The sequence below is a fragment of the Fukomys damarensis genome, unplaced genomic scaffold, assembly GCF_012274545.1.
Source record: "Fukomys damarensis isolate Sample0158 unplaced genomic scaffold, DMR_v1.0_HiC HiC_scaffold_13, whole genome shotgun sequence".
Lineage (NCBI taxonomy): Eukaryota > Metazoa > Chordata > Mammalia > Rodentia > Bathyergidae > Fukomys > Fukomys damarensis.
Genome location: NW_022900925.1, coordinates 38,418,652 through 38,437,170, shown reverse-complemented (window position 1 = coordinate 38,437,170; position 18,519 = coordinate 38,418,652). Strand labels below are relative to the sequence as shown.

General features: G+C 49.9%; 1 protein-coding gene across 10 annotated transcripts in view; it reads left to right on the top strand.

The window, feature by feature from the left end:
• Brca1 (BRCA1 DNA repair associated) overlaps positions 1-18,519 on the top strand; it is a 49,287-nt gene that overhangs the window by 16,884 nt on the left and 13,884 nt on the right. For 7 of the 10 annotated variants that reach the window (XM_010642993.3, XM_010642988.3, XM_010642990.3 and 4 more), the window contains 8 exons: positions 436-541; positions 1,288-1,333; positions 2,026-2,093; positions 3,002-6,208; positions 6,548-6,636; positions 11,416-11,587; positions 16,150-16,273; positions 17,899-18,086. In XM_010642993.3, coding sequence (XP_010641295.1) covers positions 436-541; positions 1,288-1,333; positions 2,026-2,093; positions 3,002-6,208; positions 6,548-6,636; positions 11,416-11,587; positions 16,150-16,273; positions 17,899-18,086 — 4,000 coding nt within the window. The remainder of the gene's footprint in view (positions 1-435; positions 542-1,287; positions 1,334-2,025; positions 2,094-3,001; positions 6,209-6,547; positions 6,637-11,415; positions 11,588-16,149; positions 16,274-17,898; positions 18,087-18,519) is intronic. The other 3 variants (XM_010642996.3, XM_010642992.3, XM_019210495.2) reach the window with 2 other exon arrangements.

Below are 18,519 nucleotides of genomic sequence, written 5' to 3'. Positions count from 1 at the left end.
TTTTTTTTTTTTTTTTTTTTTTTTTGAGACAATGTCCAACTGTGTTGTCCAGGCTGGCCTCAAACTCGAAATCCTCCTGCCTCAGCCTCCAAGTTGATGGTATTACAGTTGTGCAACACCACACTCAGTTCATTTATCCTTTTTTGGCATTTGTTTTATCCTAGCTCCCGGTCCTTTTCAAGTATTAGCTTTAAAACATTATATGTTAATATTTCAAAAGATCATACATAATGCACAGTTTGAAAATTTTTAAGTAAGAGAGGGAAAAAATACTGAACACACGTGTAACCTAGGCATTTTAGGGTATGCTTTGCCAGGTGTTTTCCCGGGGGTCCTGACCCTTCTGACTGATAGTTTTGTCCATGGCCTGGGGTTTCTCTTTAGGAATGAAGCACAGAGCTAAGCCACCAGTGGTAACTGTTCTTTACCACTTAGCAGGAAACCAGTCTTGGGGTCCAGCTGTCTGACCTCGGAATCATGAAGTCTCTGAGGACTAAGCAGCAGGTGCAGCCTCGAAATAAACCTGTCTACATCAGACTGGGTAAGACCCATGGGCTCCAGAAGTCCACAGTGATGGTTACTGGCTTGCTGTCTCACAGCTCTGCTGAAAACCTTGGTCGTCCTTATTCATTTGGCAGGGAGGTTTGGGAAATAAAAGCAGTGATGTTATGCGCTCTGTGTTGAGTTATAAATAATGTAAAAGATACAATATCCACCTTGTAGAACCTTACTTTATAAAAGGAGCAAGAGGAAGAATATCTGGTTATAAGGAGAGAGAAATGAATTTTGGAAAAATGAGAAGTCACAATAAGAAAGTCCCATTTGGAGGAGTCAAGCTAAGCTGCACTCTTGGGAAGAGCTGGGCTTTCCCCACCCCATGGTAGGAATTGAACTCAGGGCCTTGCGCTTGGCAGGCAGACACAGCACCACTGCGTTAATCCCTGGCCCAAGAGCTGGGCTTGTAAGAGGAACTTGGAACTCTAACCGGCTTTACCGATAGAGCGCCTTTGGGCAGGGTGACCCTCCCGAGCTCCTGCGCACCACCTGGATTGCACTGAAATTTAGAAATTCAGAGTGTCGTGGACATTTGCCCAAAGTTGAGGAGCCATGGGATCACGCCTGGTAGCTGGCTCCCTCACCTGCTCCTCAGGCGCACATAGCAAGTCCTTAGAAAGACTTCTAGATAAATGAGTGTTTTGCAGCAAGTACTTTTTTTGTTGTTGTTTTAACCCTCTCGATTAAAGACAGTCTTTTCTGATGTTTTGGGGGTTGGGACACTTCTTTCAGGATCGGATTCCTCTGGAGACACAGTGAATGAGGAGAATCACCTCAGGTAGGAATGAGAAGCCTCTGTCCACAGAGCTGGTATTTTCATACTTTGTTAATATTAAGGATTAGCTTTTTTCTGGATTTGAACCACGGTATTAGAGGAAACCTTAGCCATCATGTGGTTTCCTCTCCTTGCTCTGTAGCTGAGCACATGCCTTCTTGCTTGTTACATTTATCAGCAGTGTTCACAGGAGTGCAAGGTAACAGTGGGACTCCACACACTTGCTTCTGGCAGGCATTTTCTTTAGCTGAATTCCTCATAGGCAGTAGTATTTTGCCGTGGAAATTGTGGCTGATGATGAAAATACTAGCAGACTCCACTTTCTGCTCTCTTTGCTCTGTCCCTTAATTCTCAAACATTGTCCATATAAATTAGAGTAAGTTGTAAGCAGTCCCCAGTGGGTCACCTGCCAGACTGCTTTCCTTAGGAATTACTGCTTGGCCCTGACTAGGATCTGTCATTAATTATCTGGATTAGGATGGTGTCGCAGTCACTCCGATTTTGTTTGAAAATGACTTTTCGCCAATGGTAAAATTCTTGTGACTAGGAGTTGCTTGGAGTGAGCAGGGGAAGTGGGGCAGTGTCTGTTGTCAGCTAATGTGGCCCCAGCTAGAGGGGCCAACACTTCCACGCTCCATCTCGCCCTGTGTGAGCCCCTTACTCGGTCCCACAGGGCTTCTGTGCTTTCCCCACAGTGTGTTGCTCCTCACCCCGCAAGGAACCAGATCTGAAGCCAGTTTGGATTCTGTGAAACAGGGTAATGGTGAGTCTTCCCACTGTACTGGGTACTGGGGAGGTAGGTACAGTGCTGGGATTAGATTATTCTGGGGAGCAATGGGACATTTCTTTCTTTGTTTTTTGGGTTTTTTTTTTTTTTTTTGATACAGGGTCTCACTCATAGTTGAGACTGACCTGGAACTCACTATGTAGCCCAGGCTAGTCTTGAACTCACAGCGATCCTCCTGCCTCAGCCTCCTGAGTGCTGGGATTACAGGCGTGTGCCACCACGCCCAGCAAGACATTTCTAATTCAAGGTCTCTTGGCAGAGTTAGAATGTGGTGCTTCCTCAGGGTGTCCTGGACAGCCTGTGCTTCCACGGGATGTTGGGTGTGAGTACATGAATACCCATGCAACTGGTTGCTGCCCTTCATTTTTCTTTTTTTTTTTTTTTTTTTTTTTTTTTTTTTGAGACAGGGTCTTGTGTAGCCTAGGAGTGCTTCAAATTTGAGGCGATCCTCCTGCCTCAGCCTCCCGAGTGCTAGGGTTATGTGTGCACCCCCACACCTGGTGCCCTTTATTTTTAATTGATGTGTTTGTATTTCATCTTTTGCCAACTGTTTTTTGAATACAGGGAGTATGCGTGTGTAGACAGATCATGGTGCTGTTTCTGAACCAAACACGGTGCCTTGATTCACTCTCAGGCTGGAGGAGTGAGCAGTATGGCTTGTATATAGGGAAAACTCTAAAATTAGATTTGTAGTTATCTTGATTAGGAATAATGAGAATCTATGTAAGTAGGAATTACATGGAAGAATGGGAAATTCGTCTTGAAAATGGAGCTGGTAGTTTGTGAAGGTAGTTTCTCTTAAGCTAGTTGCTTGATTTCCACTCACAAGTTGTTTTTTCCATAGGTCATTGTTTAAGCACCTCATTATTTTTGTATATTTTCAGCTGCTTGTGAGGTTTCTGAGAAGGGCGCCGCAGACCCCGACCGTCCGCGGCCCAGCACCAATGCAAGCACTGTGGAGAAGCGTGCCGCCGAGAGGCGTCCAGAAAAGCACCAGGGTGGCCGTGTTCCAGACTTGCGCGTGGAGCCATGTGGCACTGAGACTCGCGCCAGCTCATTACAGCGCGAGAACAGCCATTTACTACTCACTGAAGACAGAATGGATGTAGAAAAGGCTGAATTCTGTAATAAAAGCAAACAGCCTGGCTTCGCAAGGAGCCAACTGAGCAGATGGGCTGATGGCACGGAGAGCTCTGATGATGGGCAGATGCCTGGCACAGAGCAGAAGGCAGAGTGGGGCACTGAGCCCCTCTGTGTGAGAGGAGAGAAGGAGCAGAAGGCCCCGGATCCGGAGAGACTCAGGGAGGCCCAGGATGTCCCCTGGGTCACACTGAACAGCAGCATTCAGAAAGTTAATGAATGGTTTTCCAGAAGTGACGAAGTGGTGACTTCTGACAGCGCCTGTGACCGAGAGTCACAAGCTGACACTGAAGAAGCCGGTGCGTTAAGAGATCCAGAAGTCCGAGATGGCTTTTCTGGCTCTTTGGAGAAAATAGCCTTGCTGGCCAGCAATCCTCAGAGTGCTTTGCTGTCCACTAGTGAGCAAGTCTGCCCCAAAGCAGGGAGGAAGGACACAAAAGATAAAGTATTCAGGAAAACCTACCAGAGGAAGCCAGGCTTCCCCAGCTCGATCCGTGTAGCTGAAAATCGAACTGTAGAAGCGTTGGTTGTCCAACCACAGGTGACACAGGGTTGCCCCCCTACAAATACATTAAAACGTAAGAGGAGAACCATGTCATGCCTTCATCCAGAGGATTTCATCAAGAGAGCAGACTTGGCAGTTGCCCCAAAGACTCCTGAAAAGATAAATCAGGGGACAGAGCAGATGCAAGAGAGTGGGCAGGTGGCAGGTACTCCTAATAACAGCCATGAGGGTGACCCAGAAGGGGGTAGTCTCCAGAGACAGGGGACCCCCAGCCCAGCACAGTCACTGGGGAAAGAGTCTGCTGCCAGAGCTAGAGAGCTCCAGAGCCACAGCAGAAGCAGCAGGGGACTAGAATCGTGTGTCTGTCATTCAGAGCCACCTAAGGAAAGCAGACTGAGGTCCTCAGCCAAGCGTGTGCCTCACCCCGGCCCACCGGATTGCACCAAACTGCAAAGTGACAATTGTACCGGCACTGAAGGAGCTAAGGAAAAAAGCTCCCCCAGAAAGCTGCACCTTGTGGGGAGAGTAGAAGCTTCCATTGGAACCAAGGAAAGTAAGAAGCCAGGTGACCACGTAAGGAAAAGACGGGCCGAGGAGGCCATCCCAGCACACACACCCAGTTCTGCTAACAGGTCAGGTCCTGAGAAAGAATTTGTCAACCCTAGCCCACTGAGAGAAGAGAACCCAGAAATGGTTCAAGTGTCCGACAGTACCAGAGGCCCCAAAGATCAAGTTTTAAGTGGAGAAAGGGGTTTGCAGACTGAGAGATCTGCAGAAAGCACCAGTATCTCCCTGGTCCCAGACACCGATTACAGCACTGAGGACAGTTTCTCCTTACTGGAAGCCAGCAGCCTCAGGAAGACACGGAGAGTGCCGCAGCCTGTGGCTCAGTATGTAGCTGTCGCAAAGCCCAAGGAACTTCTGCCTGCTCGCTCTGAAGATTCTGGAGATGGCGCTGAGGGTTTTAATGATCCACTGAGACGAGATGTGAGCCACGCTCGGGAGGCAAACGTAGAAATGGAAGACAGTGAACTTGACACTCAGTGTTTGCAGAATACATTCCAGGCTTCGAATCGTCAATCATTTGCTCTGTTTTCCAATCCAGGAAACCCAGAAAAGAGATCTACAGCAGTCTTTAGCCACTCTGAGGCCCTTAAGAAACAAAGTCCAGAAGTCACTCCTGAATGTGAACAGACAGAAGACCGTCAGGGAGAGAAAGTGTCTGAGATCGGGCGTGTGCAGGCGGCTAATGCTGCCGCGGGTGGCCTCGTGGTTTCTCAGAATGGTCAGCCGGGTGCTGGTGCCCAGTGTGGTGTCACAGGAGTCTCAAGGCTCCATCCATCATCTCAGGTCGGAGGTGACAAAACCGAACTCATCTCTGCTGACAAACTCAGAATTCCACAAAGCCCATGCCATAGGCCATCAGTTTCTCCCGTCAGGACATTGGTTAAAAGTACGTGCAAGAAAACCCCTTCCACGTCACCTCAAGAAGCAGCGGGGAGTGGGAGCACCCTTGAAAGCATGGCGAGCACAGGGGGCCACACTAACAGCAGAGCTCTTGCTGCTAAAGAAGCCATCTCAGGAACGGGCTCCAGCACTAACGAGGTCGCCTCCAGCGGTGAACATATGCAAGCAGAACCAGGGAGAAGCCGGGGGCCCACACTAAATGCTGTGCTTAGATCAGGTCTCATGCAGCCGGAAGTCCAGGAGCAGACTCTGCCTGCGAGGGGCTGCGACTGGCCTCACATACCAAGGCGGGGAGTCAGTGGAGTCGTTGCTGGGGCTGTGCATGCAGACTTCTCCCCCTGTCTAGTTCTAGATAGTGTGGAACAGCCCGTGGGCGGTAGTCCTGCTTCTCAGATTTGTTCTGAGACCCCCGATGACCTGTTAGATAGCGAGGACAGAAAGGAAGACACCAGCTTTGCCGAAGGTGACATTAAGGAGACCTCTGCTGTTTTTAGCAGAAGTGTCCAGAGAAGACAGTTCAACAGGAGCCCCAGCCCCCTAACCCATGCAGCTCTGACTCGGGGTCGCCAGAGAGGGGCGAGGAAATTGGAGTCTTCTGAAGAAAATGTGTCCAGTGAGGATGAAGAACTTCCCTGCTTCCAACATTTAATATTTGGTAAAGGACACGCTACTCCTCAGCCTACCAGGCCCGGTCCTGACGCAACAGAGCGTGTGTGTCTGGGAACAGAGGAGAACCTGGAGTCTCCGAGAGGCGGCCTACAAGGCTGTGCCAACGAGCCGGTGTCCCCGGAGCCTCAGCTGGGTGAAGACATCAGGTGTTCCGGCAGCCTGTTTTCTTCCCAGTACAGCGTCCCGGAAGACTCTGCTGCAGACAGGATCTCCCAGGATCCCTTCCTGATGTGCCCTCCTGCCGAACTGAAGGGGCATCCCTCTGGAGCCCAGGGTGCCAGCCTGAGCGGCCGTGAAGTGGTTTCAGATGGTGAGGGCGGGGCAAGGACTCACTTGGGTATGGAGCCAGGCTGGTGTTCGATAGAAGCGAGCTGGTTGCTTATGCCCAATGGGGTCGTGTGTTGGTTTCCACTGCTACTTCAACATCCTCGTGAGGTTCTTTTCCTTGTAAGTCAGCAGCCCGGCAGTGAGCCTTAGTGTCCTGGCTCTCCGTAGATTGTCCTCTCCGGCTTTAGTGTCAGGGTTTCTAGGGGAAAACCCCAGTGTTACAAAGCGAGAAGCTGGGTGACTGTGAAACGAAGCCGGCACTGCCAGGCTGCAGTGTCCACCGCCGTGTCTCGTGCAGAACTTGTTTCTGTTTCCGTTTCAGGTGAAACAGCCTCTGGGTACGAGAGCGAAACAAACCCCTCTGACGGCTGCTCAGGGCTGTCCTCACAGAGCAGCATCCTGACCACCCAGGTACACATGAGTGTGACATTCTTACGTCTGCTAACGCCTCCCTCGAGTTGGTGATGTAACCGTGGGACATGCTGCTGTGTCTCGGGGATGTGAGCGCCTCACGCTGCCCTTGGTTCTATCCATGAAGGAACATCACGTAGCTCAGGCACAAGGAGGAGCGCTGAACTCAGCGTGTAGCCCTGGAATGTCCACTTGCCCTGTCAAAAAAGTAGATGAAGGTGTCATTGTGTCAAGCGAGGGTTGTGGGCTGGGTGTAGAGGCGCACACCTGTAATCCCAGGGACTGAGGAGGCTGAGGCAGGAGGATCACAGACCTGAAACCGGCCTGTCCAAATCAGCAAGACCCTTTCTCAGAATCGAATATAGTCAAATAGAGTAGAACAGAAGAGCCGGGCTACAGTTCAGTGGTAAATCACTTGCTTCACATGTGCAAGGCCCCGAGTTCAATCCCAGCCTTGAAAAAAGAAAAAAAAAAGATGAATATTTATATTTGGTACCAAACCAGAGCTTTCACAGGGTTTTCTTCCTGTTAGTCTAGCCCTTCTCTGTTTTGTGGATGTTTTCTTTGTTTTTTCTCTTTTATAATCTACTAGTTTCATCTTTAGTGCTCAAATATCATTTTATAAAGAAAGAGGTATAGATTTGACTTACTGGACATACCAAATGCCAATAACTTGATTACTGTCAAAGGAAGTACGTTTTATCCCATCTACACGAACATTTCTGTAGTCCAGACAAGACAAGCTCCTAGCAAAAGTGTTCCGTGTCACAACTTTCCGGGGTGCAGGTGCGGGTGGAACCAAGGGCCGCACCATGCTAGTCACGCGCTGCAGCACAGAGCTGCATGCCCCAGCCTGCAGTGTTGAAAACTGCAGGATGGTCCTGGGTTTAGTCCCCAGCATGGAAAGTAAGAAATGATTGCCTTCGTCTTCCTCATAGGAAAGCTTGGATGAACAGTCATCATCCATGGAGGAACCTCAGGGACATGATCACGGAAATAAGCTGTACACCCAAGGGCAGCTGTTTTATAATTCCACTTCCACGAGGTGCCTGAAGTAGTCAAATCCAGGGAAGCAGGAAGTGGAATAGTGATCACCTAGGCTTCAAGAGGACAGTGAGAGCTGTTGCCTGATGGGTGGGAGGGTGAGCACTCTGGAGACAGCTGCGGTGGGAGGGTTACAGGTTTGAGGCCCGCCTGGGCCGCTTACTGAGTCGGGGCTGGGGTGTGACTTGGGGAGCACTCACCTGGCACGTGAGGCCCTGGGTTCCATCCTCAGTGGGAGGTTTGGAAATGGTCAGTTACACAAGGTAGACGTGCTTTGTATTACTGCGCTGCATGCCTAAAATTAGTTAAATTCTACAAACTATCCAGAAATGCTCACATATGAGTGTGTTTTTGTTTTGTACTGGGGATTGAACTTGGGTCCTTGTGTTTGCAAGGCAGGCTGCAGCACCGCTGAGCTGAATCCCCGGCCCATGCTTATATTACTGATCTACCCTTCCAGCCTTCTTTCTGTGCCTACATATGGGTGTCTGCATACCATACCTACCTCTCTTTGTCTCTCCGTCTGTCTGTCTGTTTCCTTCCTTCCTTCCTTCCCTCCTTTCTTCTGTGTACTGGAGACTGAATCTTGGACCTCACACTAGTAATTAGTCTGAGTCTAGGCCCTTTTGCTTTACCCCGAGCTACACCTCAGCCCTACACCTTGTCTTCAGAAGACATCTGAATACTGCAGTTTGCTGAATTCCTCCGTTGTAGCCTGGCTTTCGGCCTGCTATTCCAGTTTACAGCGACTTTGGTCTGTGTAGCCCTCAGTCCTCTGGACAGACCGTGACATATTCCAGCAAGTGCTAAATGTTGAGGCTTTCAGGGCAAGAGTCACAGTGTGCACTGCGTGCTCCACTGCAGTGGCCACCCTGGTAGTTAAACAGTCCCCGATCCCTAGTGATTTCCTTAGTCTAAATGCCCAGCATTGGCGTTTTTGTCTGGTACAGAGCAGGTGGTTCTTTAGAAACCCTAAGCCCAACTGCTCCTCCAGCCCCTGCGGTGTGACAGCTATTTCCTGCGTCCACTTGCAAAGTCTCCCAGGTCTTGGCTCTGCTGTGCTGCCTACAGATCAAGGGAGCATGGCTTCTCCCGGGACCCTGGCCTTCACCGCCAAGGACCCTTCGCCATGGTGACTTACTGGTCGATGGGGGGCTTTTCTTTCTTGCAGTCCCTCCGATCCTTCTTGGATGTGGACTTGGGGCTGGGTCAGTGTGCCTGTCACCTGTTTCTGTCCCTTGTGTTTAAAGGGTTTTTCTGCTTCCAGTTTTTATTCCGTGAGCCTTAGCCATACTGTGTTCTATTTGACATTCAGTAAACTGCTGTTTTTGCATCCCTGAGTTATGCCTATTTGTTCAGGATGTGTTTTTACAAGGGTTTTTATCAAGCACCTATTGAAAGCAGAGCTTATGTCAGGTCTGGGGCTGTGTGGAGTCCGAGGTAAAACAGGACAGGGCCGAGCCGGGTCTCCCTGTGGTAGGAGGGACTGAGGAGGACACAGCAGTGGCGAGCGCCTGACCCGGACTGAGTCTGGCCAGGAACATCCCTTCACTCCAGCGTGGATCAGTTGCTGATCCACTTCTGTCTGGGAGACAGCACAATCGAAGGGTGCTTCTTCCCACTAGGGGAGCCTGTGTCCCACCTGGGTAAATGAATGCCTTAGTGTGGCCCACAAAACGAGGGGTCCCCTACTCCTGGGGGACAGGTCACTGTTGGGACGTGAAGGGTGGGAGGTTTTCTACATGGTTCAGAGGCGCCCAGCGCACAGAGGGCACCAAACTGACCTGTGCAGCTGGGACTTGGCGGTGGTAATAGGCTGCATTCAGAAGGCATTAGCTCCTCCGAGTGGTCTTAGGGAGAGGGAGTTGGGCCATGATGCGGCCGAGTGGGTGAGGTGGAGGGCGGAGTGCGGGTGGGAGGAAGAGAGGTGCTGCACTCACTTGGGAGCCCTGGGTGGTTTTGCCCTCCCTGGTGCATTAGGCCCATTTGTTAGGGAAAGGTGGAGTTCCCTAGCTCTGCTGGTGACACTGATGTTTGTTCTGCTTTCCTGCTGTGGGAACCCACCGCCCCGCACAGGACAGGGGATTCAGGCCAGACTGTCAGTGCTCTTGGGCACCATGTGGGGGCAGCAAAGCCAGCCCAGGACTCACAAACCTTTGTGGGACTGGAAGGTCATTTTCCGATGTTCCGAGCTGCCTGAAAACTATGAACTCAGGGCAGGTGGAGAGAGAAGATAGCTCTTTTCAGTAGCGGGCAACATCACTGTCGCGGATCCGCAGAAGAAACAGAGGGTGGAACAGTTTGTGTTTGCACTCCTCCTCCCAGCTTGCTGACAAGTGCCGGTAATCCAGGGATGAAGAAAATACCCCAGAAAATTCCTTATTGCCTAAGTTACTTAACAACTACATTAGATATAGCACTTCTTTAGCACTGTTTTGTGGGTCTTGCTATATGGTTCAGGCTGGCCTTGAGGTAGCATCGTCCTGCCTCAGGCTTCTGAGCACTGGGATTACAGGTGTGTACCACCAGGCCTGTAGCACTTTAGATATGAGCAATAGGAGGCCCAGAAGCAAGAAGATGCTTGACCTTGAGCCTGTTCTTCAGGCTTTCCAGGGCCCTCAGGAAGATTCCTTTCCAGCTGCTCTTTATCTGATGAGTGCTCGTTTCCTGTCCCTTCTAGAATGGCATGAGGGCTACGTGCCCAGTGCCAGGACAGAGCCTGGCATGATAGAGTTGTCGGATGCACTGAGGGACAGCTGAATTCACCTTTTAATTTTTCTGCCTCAAGGCAGGGTTACCCATCCAGGCAAGATTACTGACTGCTTTTCTAAAATGCCAGAGAACATGTAAGCAATTTATCAGGATTTACCAGTTTAAAAGTTCTTGTTGTACAGTTCTGGAGATTGAATGCAAGGGCATTGTTCATGCTAGGCAAGCACTCTGCCGCCAAGCTATACCTTAGCACTTTTTATTTTGAGCCAGGACCTCACTTTGTTGCACAGACTGGCTTCAAACTTGTGATCTTCCTGCCTCAGCCTTCTGAGGGGTTATAGGTGTGTGGCACAACACTTGGCTACTAACAAATCACATAATTTTACATGGAGTAACCTAAATGGCTTATGAATCTCAGTGCCAAGTATTTGAAACAGCCTGAGTAGAATGTTAACAGACTCATGCTACTTTGAGATAGTGTTTAAGTACCTTATTTTTTCACACCCTAACTTTCTTTCTGTGGTTTTTGTTTGTTTGTTTGTTTTTACCTTTATTTCCCTTGCTGGGGATGGAACCCAAGGCCTCACACAGGGCAAGTGCTCTACCACTGAGCCACACCTCCAGCCCCCACTCAGGTCTATGCGGGAGAATGGGAGGAATTTTCCTCCTCTAACATTTGGAAAGAGTTCTGGGGTAGTGATTTGTTTGTTTTTTTTTTTTTTTTTTTTTTTTAATTTTTGAGACAGGGTCTCACTATGTAGTTGATACTGACCTGGAACTCACTATGTAGCCCAGGCTGGTCTCGAACTTGCAGTGATCCTCCTGCCTCAGCCTCCCAAATGCTGGGATTACAGGCGTGCGCCACCACGCCCAGCCCGGGGTGGTGATTTGTATGACTGGTTAGATTGAAAGGTGGTCACCCGAGACTTAACGACTGTGTGTGTCCATTCCTGTGCTAACGTTGATTGCTGTGGCATGTTTTCGCTTCAGGGCAGGTTTGTCACAGTGTGACTTGTTTTTCAGCAGAGGAACACCATCCAAGACAACCTGCTCAAGCTGCAGCAGGAAATGGCCCACCTGGAAGCCGTGCTGGAGCGGCATGGGAGCCAGTGCTCCAACAGCTCCGCCTCCATCGTACCCGACTCCTGCCCCGCCAAGGACCCGGTGACCCTGGGACAACACACACCGGGACAAGGTTTGCCATACGGGCCACACACTGGGACCCTGAGCAGAGCCCTCCCTCCCTGCACCCTCCTCGCCTTCTGAGCATGCCTGCGTCGTGCCGGCGTTTGCAGGTCTCTGTTCGGCACGTCGGTACTGAATCACCGCAGTTCTAATCCCTGCTCACAACCCGTGTGCTGCTCAGCGGCAGCCATCAGAGTCACTCTGACAGCTGGGGAGCCCACCCGGAGAAGCTGGGTGTGACGGGGCACAGATCTCATCAGTTCAGAAAGCTGTAGAAGGAAAGAACCTTAGACTACTCTTAGATCAGTATAATATGCTTTCATATTTAAAGGAAGAAATCTCTACTTCAGGAACTGAACTTTCAGTTTTTAAATGGGGAGACGGGAGCTTAGGGAAGTTTTTAAAAGGGACAAACACTGAGCCCAGTGGTGATCCACGCCTATAGTCCCAGCACTGGGGAGGCTGAGGCAGGAGGATTTTCACAAGTTTGAGGCCAGTCTGGCAAGGCCCTGTCTGAAAATTTTAAAAATTAAAAAATAAATAGCTGAGCCAGGGATGTAGCTCAGTGTTGTGGTACCTGCCTGGCAAGGGCAAGCCCCTAAGTGCAATTCCCAGGACAGACAGACAGATAGCTGGCATATAGAAGAGAGGCAGTGTGGTGACACACGCCAGCATTCTCAGGGTCTGAGACTGGAGGATCACAAATTTGAGTTCGGCCTGGGCTAGGGATGTGGCTCAGTGCAGAGGCCCTGGGTTCAATCCCCACTGCTGAGGGAGGAGGAGGAGAAAGGTGAGGCAGCGCCTGGTGCTCAAGCCCTTTCCCCAGCACTTCCCCGCTTGGCCTCCTGGAGGAGTGTGGAGACATCCTGAGCCTCAGAGACACCTGCCTGTCCAGTAGCGCGCGCACAGGGGCCAGGGCCCCAAGTCTGTCTCGCATAATCCTGTGTTCAGGAAGAAACAGTAACTCACACAGGAGCCAGGGAACCCTGTTGCTGTGGCAGGGTGTCAAGATTATTTTCTTGAATGCTGTCTTTGTAACGATGTCTTCATTTAGTTCACCCCAGATAGGAAGCCTGAGTCCTGTCCCCAGTGTGGTTCTGCACTCTGGGGGCTCTGGAAAGGCTGGACTTGGATTCTAAAGCACAAGATACGAGCTGTCACCGGCCCTGAGCATCTGCGTAATCTGCTGTCTCGTCTTACAATAATGTTCCTTTGTGGCTTCATTTCTGAAACATTCTGAGTGTTGAGTAAATACTTTGTCCCAACCCAAGTTCTGAGCCTTTCCTCCTCTGTGTGAGTGCTGTCAGTCCTAGGGATGCCCCCACACAGCGTGCGGGTGGAGCCCGGCACGCACATGCTAGGTAAGGACTCTCACAGGGCGACATTCTAGCCCTTGCTCCGTTGCCCGGGCTGGCACCCCAGAGCTTTTATCTTCCCACCTTGGCCTGCTGCATAACTGGGACTATAGGTGTGCCTCACCTCACGCAGCCAAGTTCCACAATTCTTGAAGGTGATGACAGAACTGATGTGGTGGCGCACACCTGTGATTCCTGCGCTCGAGGCTGAGGCAGGAGGACCAGCACAAGTGCAAGGCCAGCCTGGGCTACGTAGCCAGACCCTGTCTTGTCTTGGGGAAAAAATAGGAGGGGTGATGAGAGCCCTTTCGCTGCAGTGTCCTGTTCCTCAGCAAAGACCTGTTTGTCGGGGTCATTCCCAAGCCCGCCAGGTATCTGAGTGCAGATGTGTGTGCTCCCCTGAAGTACCTATGTCCCTTTCCACGGGCGAAGCTCTTTCCCTGGCAGCCCACCCACCTGGATTTCCTGTCACCTAAAGCAAGAACTAGCATTGTGAGGTCGCAGCCTGTTGGAGCAGCAGTGACTTCCCAGGCACATCTGAGCCATCCCATCCTCTCCATCCTTTTGTTCCTGGAAGTGCTTGTTAAGAATTCCTAGGCTTGCTGGATGTGGTGGCGCATGCCTGTAATCCCAGCACTCAGGAGGCTGAGACAGGAGGATCACTATGAGTTCAAGACCAGCCTGGGCTACACAGTGAGTTCCAGGTCAGTCTCAACTACATAGTGGGACCCTGTCTCAAAAAAACAACAACAAAAAAGAATTCCTAAGCTCATCAACTGGGTGATTGGGTTATGTGCTTGTCAAAGCTGACTTCCGCCCTGGGAGCTGTGCCTCAGAGTTTGGCCTCCTCCCTCCCCAGTGCTTTCTCCTTGATTTTCCCAATACTCTGCAGGACACCTGCAGCAAATTTACTGAATCTCTGGCCCAGCCCATGTTCCCTGCCCGTGGGGAGCGCAGCGTGTTAGAACACAGGGGTGGCATTGGGGGCACTTCAGGGTGTGCTCCCACCTGGGCAGGATCCCCACATAGCGCCTCCTAAGCCAGACCGCGAGGTTGTGTCCCGGCCTGGACTGGGCTCGCTCAGAGTGAAGCAAGGGTGAGGATGGAGAGCAGAGGAATTAAGTACATCTCCGGCCCAGAGACTGAAATAGCTGGAGTCGTGTGCAGAGTCTTCACTTTTCCCGGCACGCTCTGCAGTGGTTAATTCTTCGGCAGCTGCGTGCTGCCTTTTCTCGGTTATCACTGTTTGGGGAATGGTGACAACGCCTTTAGCACGGGGCAGCCCTGCTTCCGCAGCCAGTAGCTTCAGGCAGAGTCCTCCTGTGCCGAGATCAGGTCCAGGAAAGAGGAACATAAAGGAAACATAAATAATGCATGTGAAGATTATTTCAGGAAATCAATGATTATTTCCCCCGGCTAACCACTGTCTTAAAAAGGAGTTTCATACAACCTTTTGTTTCAATTTTTCTCCTCCATTTATGGATTTTAGCTTTTTTAATAAAAGCTCAAAATGAATGACAGTCATCAGTAATTGTAACAGACAGAAGACATCTGTAATCGTTAACTATTTGTTTTTGCTGTGCAAACATCTTTTCCTCCCAGAAGACAGTAGCACATACATTTGGAGGAATTACAGACCAGCACAGACCTAAAACTCCAGCTACTCAGGAGTCTAAGCCAGGAGGGTGGTGGGTTCAAGCTCAGCCCGAACAACTCAGCAAGACCACGCCTGTCTCAGAATACAGTGCGAAGGGTTGGGAACGCAGGTCACTGCTGATGCACCCACCTGGCCCGCAAGCCCCTGCTGGGTCCAGTCCCAGCTACTAAAAATAATCAGTCAGTAAAAGAAAAAAACTGTTCTGACAGGCCAGAGCTTTGCCTGAAGCTGTCTGTCGTGCTTTTCCCCCTCTGGTGCCGCTTCACCATGAGTTCCTTGTCACGGAGCACTGTGTGTGTTGTGTGTGTGTTTAGTTTGTTGGGGAGTTTTTATTTATGTTCTGATTTTCTTTTCTAGTAATAGCGAATGTGGAACACTGGTCACCTGTCTCTTCTCTCCAACTCCCTCCCACATAGCCATGCACAGGTTCCGCCGTCCTGCTCAGTCAGTTTGGAGGCTGCCAGCATGTAGCAGGGAATGCGCTTTGTGCTGTCCAGGGCTTTTCCCTGTTACCTGAGGGGATATGGATCTAACTTAGTTTGCTACACAGATAAAAGCTTCTTATATTGTTTTGATTTCTTATAATTCAGGGCCCCAAAATTAGTATATGTGCTGCCAGAGCGAGCATGAGGGCCCAGAAATTAGAATAGATGATTTTCAGCCCTATCTCAGCTGAGTGTCTTTCTTTTCCCAGTTTTAAAATGGTCCTTGTATTATTTAAATAATTTATTCCATTTGGATTTTTTTTTTTTTTTTTTTTTTTGAATACCAGGGGTCGAACTCATGCTTGTGAGGCAGGCCGTGGAACCACAGGGCTAAATCCCTGGCCTCTTCCATTTGGTGTTAGCATTTGTCTGCTACATCATTTGTGTCTTTCAAGTTCTGTCCCGTATATTGCTTTTTGCTTAAGAAACAATCTGAGCTGGGTGTAGTGGTTCATGCCTGGAATCCCAGTGATTTAAGAGGCTGAGGCAGGATGACCGTAAGTTTGAAGCAGCCTGGGAATTAAGTGAAACCCTGCCTCAAAATTTAAAAAAGATCTGGGCCAGGGATTTAGCTCAGTGGTTCCACTGCCTGCCTTGCAAGCACAAGAACCAAGTTCGATCCCCAGTACCCCCCAAAAAATCATTTAAAAAAAAAGGACTAAGGGTGTAGCTCAGTAGTAGAGTGCCCATAGGATCAATGCTGAGTACCACACACACAAAATTTGATACTCACTGGTGGTGAGTGCAAAAGTTCTGAGTTCGATCCTTGGTACCAAAACAGAAAAAAATAAAACAAATAGAAATCAGTATCTTAGGCAGCCATGGTGGTGCATGCCTGTAATCTCAGCACTGCAGGAGGCTGGGACAGGATCACAAGTTCAGCCACAGCCTGGGCAACTTAGCAAGAGCCTATCTGAAAGTTAAAAGGTCTAGGCGTGTGACTCAGTACATTGGCCCTGGGCTCAGTCCCCAGCACCACCAAAAAAAAAAAAAAAAAAAATCCTCACCTGGACTGTAGCCACCAGGACAGGGAAGGAAAGTAGGTGTCTTTGTTCTCTTGTTCCGTTTAAAATAGGATTAACCTCGAAGAGATGTATTGAATATCCTGTAAGCCAGAGTCTCCGAGCCTGTTCTTCTGACAAGCACCAAGTGTCCCCAGATCATCTCACCAGTGAAAATAAGGAGCCAGGAGCTGGAAGGTGAGAAACATCAGGCTGTGGCTGTGGAGGTGATGTTTTTACTTACATCGGACTCTGACTGGTGATTTTTTTCTCCCCGACTTTCTACAGTGTTTTGAGCTCTGACGTTTATAAGCTCTCGTTGCTGTGGGACATGTCCTTTAACTGGGTTAGGGTTTCACATACAAGCGTGAGCTACAGCGTGAGGACCGTGCATTGTCAGTAATTAACCACACCATCTTTTCCAAGCCCTTCGAGTTTAGAACTAAGGATACATGTTTGAGGCCAGGCTACTGATTGCCCTTGTATTTGTGACCAAGGATAAAATGACCTGGCTTCTGTGGGTGCTAAAACCACCTCCATGGTGTGCTTTGACCAGGTGAGCTGGCTGCCCTTTTGTGTCTTTTTTTTCGGTACTAGGGACTTAGCCATTTGTGTGTGTGTGTGTGTGTGTGTGTGTGTGTGTGTGTGTGTTTTGTTTTTTGAGACAGGGTTTCACTCTGTATGACCTGGAACTCACTGTGTAGCCCAGGCTGATCTCAAACTCAGTGATCCTCCTGCCCCAGCCTCCCGAGTACTGGGATTACAGGCTTGCACCACCATGCCTAGCTCCTGCCCATTTTAATAGACAGAACAGTCCTGGGCCTCCTCCCACCACAGATACTGTGGAGAGATTTCTGTCCCGGAACCTACACACCAATGGGCTCCCCTCCTATTTTTTTTGGTGGTATCAGGAATCAACTCAGGACCTTCAGTTTGCAAGGCAGGCAGCGAAACCACTGAGCTAAATCCCCAGCTCCTCCCTCTGTTTGCGAGCAATAGTCCGGGTCCTGCTCATCTTTGGGCCACAAGGAGTTGTGGCCTCAACACCTGGCTCCTAGTAAGAGCCCAGGAATTATTTCAGTTCAGTGATCTCTGAGCCCTTTCCAACTACTGATGGTCTTTTTTTGTTGTTGTTTTCTTTCTTTATTTCTTTTAATACTAGGGTTTGTGGGAATCAAACCCAGGGCCTCATGCATGCCAGGCAGGTCTTCTGCCACTGAGCTACATGTCCTGCCCTGACAGTGACCTTATTTTGCAAAGTTCTAACTAGCTGGAAGAATAGAAGAACTGCTTGCTGGGCCCAAATGCTTTTGTAATGAGATTGAAGAGTTGTTTTTTTTCCCCTAGTGCTGGGGTCCAACCCCAGGCTATGCACACTAGCTGGGTACATCCCCACAGAGCAACACCGTTGGGCCTAAGTTGGTGTCGTTTTTAGGGTGATTTTTAGATACGGGAAAGGCAAGGAAGAAGAGTGATTCCATAAATCGTGCCAAAATCAGGTAGAAAGTATGAGCATGGAGATATCAGCGTTAATCAACCTCCTGTCTGGAAGAGATCTGCCTGCGGGGGTCCCTTTGCACTTGGTGGGACACGTGCGGAATTTGGGTGGCAGCAGGTGACCTAGGAAGAGCTGCTGCCAGGCTCCCGAGCAGCTCTCCACCACCTTCGAGGAGTGTGTCAGTCAGCCCTGCCTTGGGGCTGACGGCGTCCAGCCTGTGGCGTGGGCTTCGCTCATCTCCCGGACAGTGAGCTGTTTCACTGGTGTCTTGCCTTTGGTGATATGGTGCATCTTCAACCTTGTCTTCCCTCCCTTGTCTTTCCAGGTCGCCCCCTCCCGAGGCCCAGATGGCTGACAGTCAGTGGTCTGCGCATAGCCAGCCCAGGAGGCCGGGGGACAGAGGCCACCCAGCTCTACAGCAGCCAGCGGAGGCCCCTAATGTGGAGGAGGAGGAACTGGGAGAGTCTGCGCACCATTCCACAGCACTGGCTCATTTCCCAAGGCAGGAACTAGGTAATACTCCCTGTACCCTGGCAGAAAAATGCAGTGAGATGTTCTGTTAATCAGCTTTCAGTGGACGAATCTCTTGTGAGTGCTTGTTATATTTAAGCCCGTCTTTTAAAAATAACTTTAGTGTTGCTGTGTGTGGTGTTGCACACCTGTGATACCAGCGCTCAGGAGGCTGAGGCAAGAAGATTGCTTCGAGTTTAAGCCCAGCCTAGGTTACACAGTGAGACCCTGTCTAAAAAAACAACAAAGCTGGGGATTTAGCTCAGTGGTTTCAGTGCCTACCTTGCAAACTCAAAGATCAGAGTTTGATCCCTAGTACCAAAATAAAACAACAACAGCAAAAAACTTGTGTTAATCTGTAAGTTTACTTGAAAATCATTGCAGCTCTTAATCTTTTTCTCTCTCTCTCTGTTTTTTTTTTTTTTTTTTTTTTTTG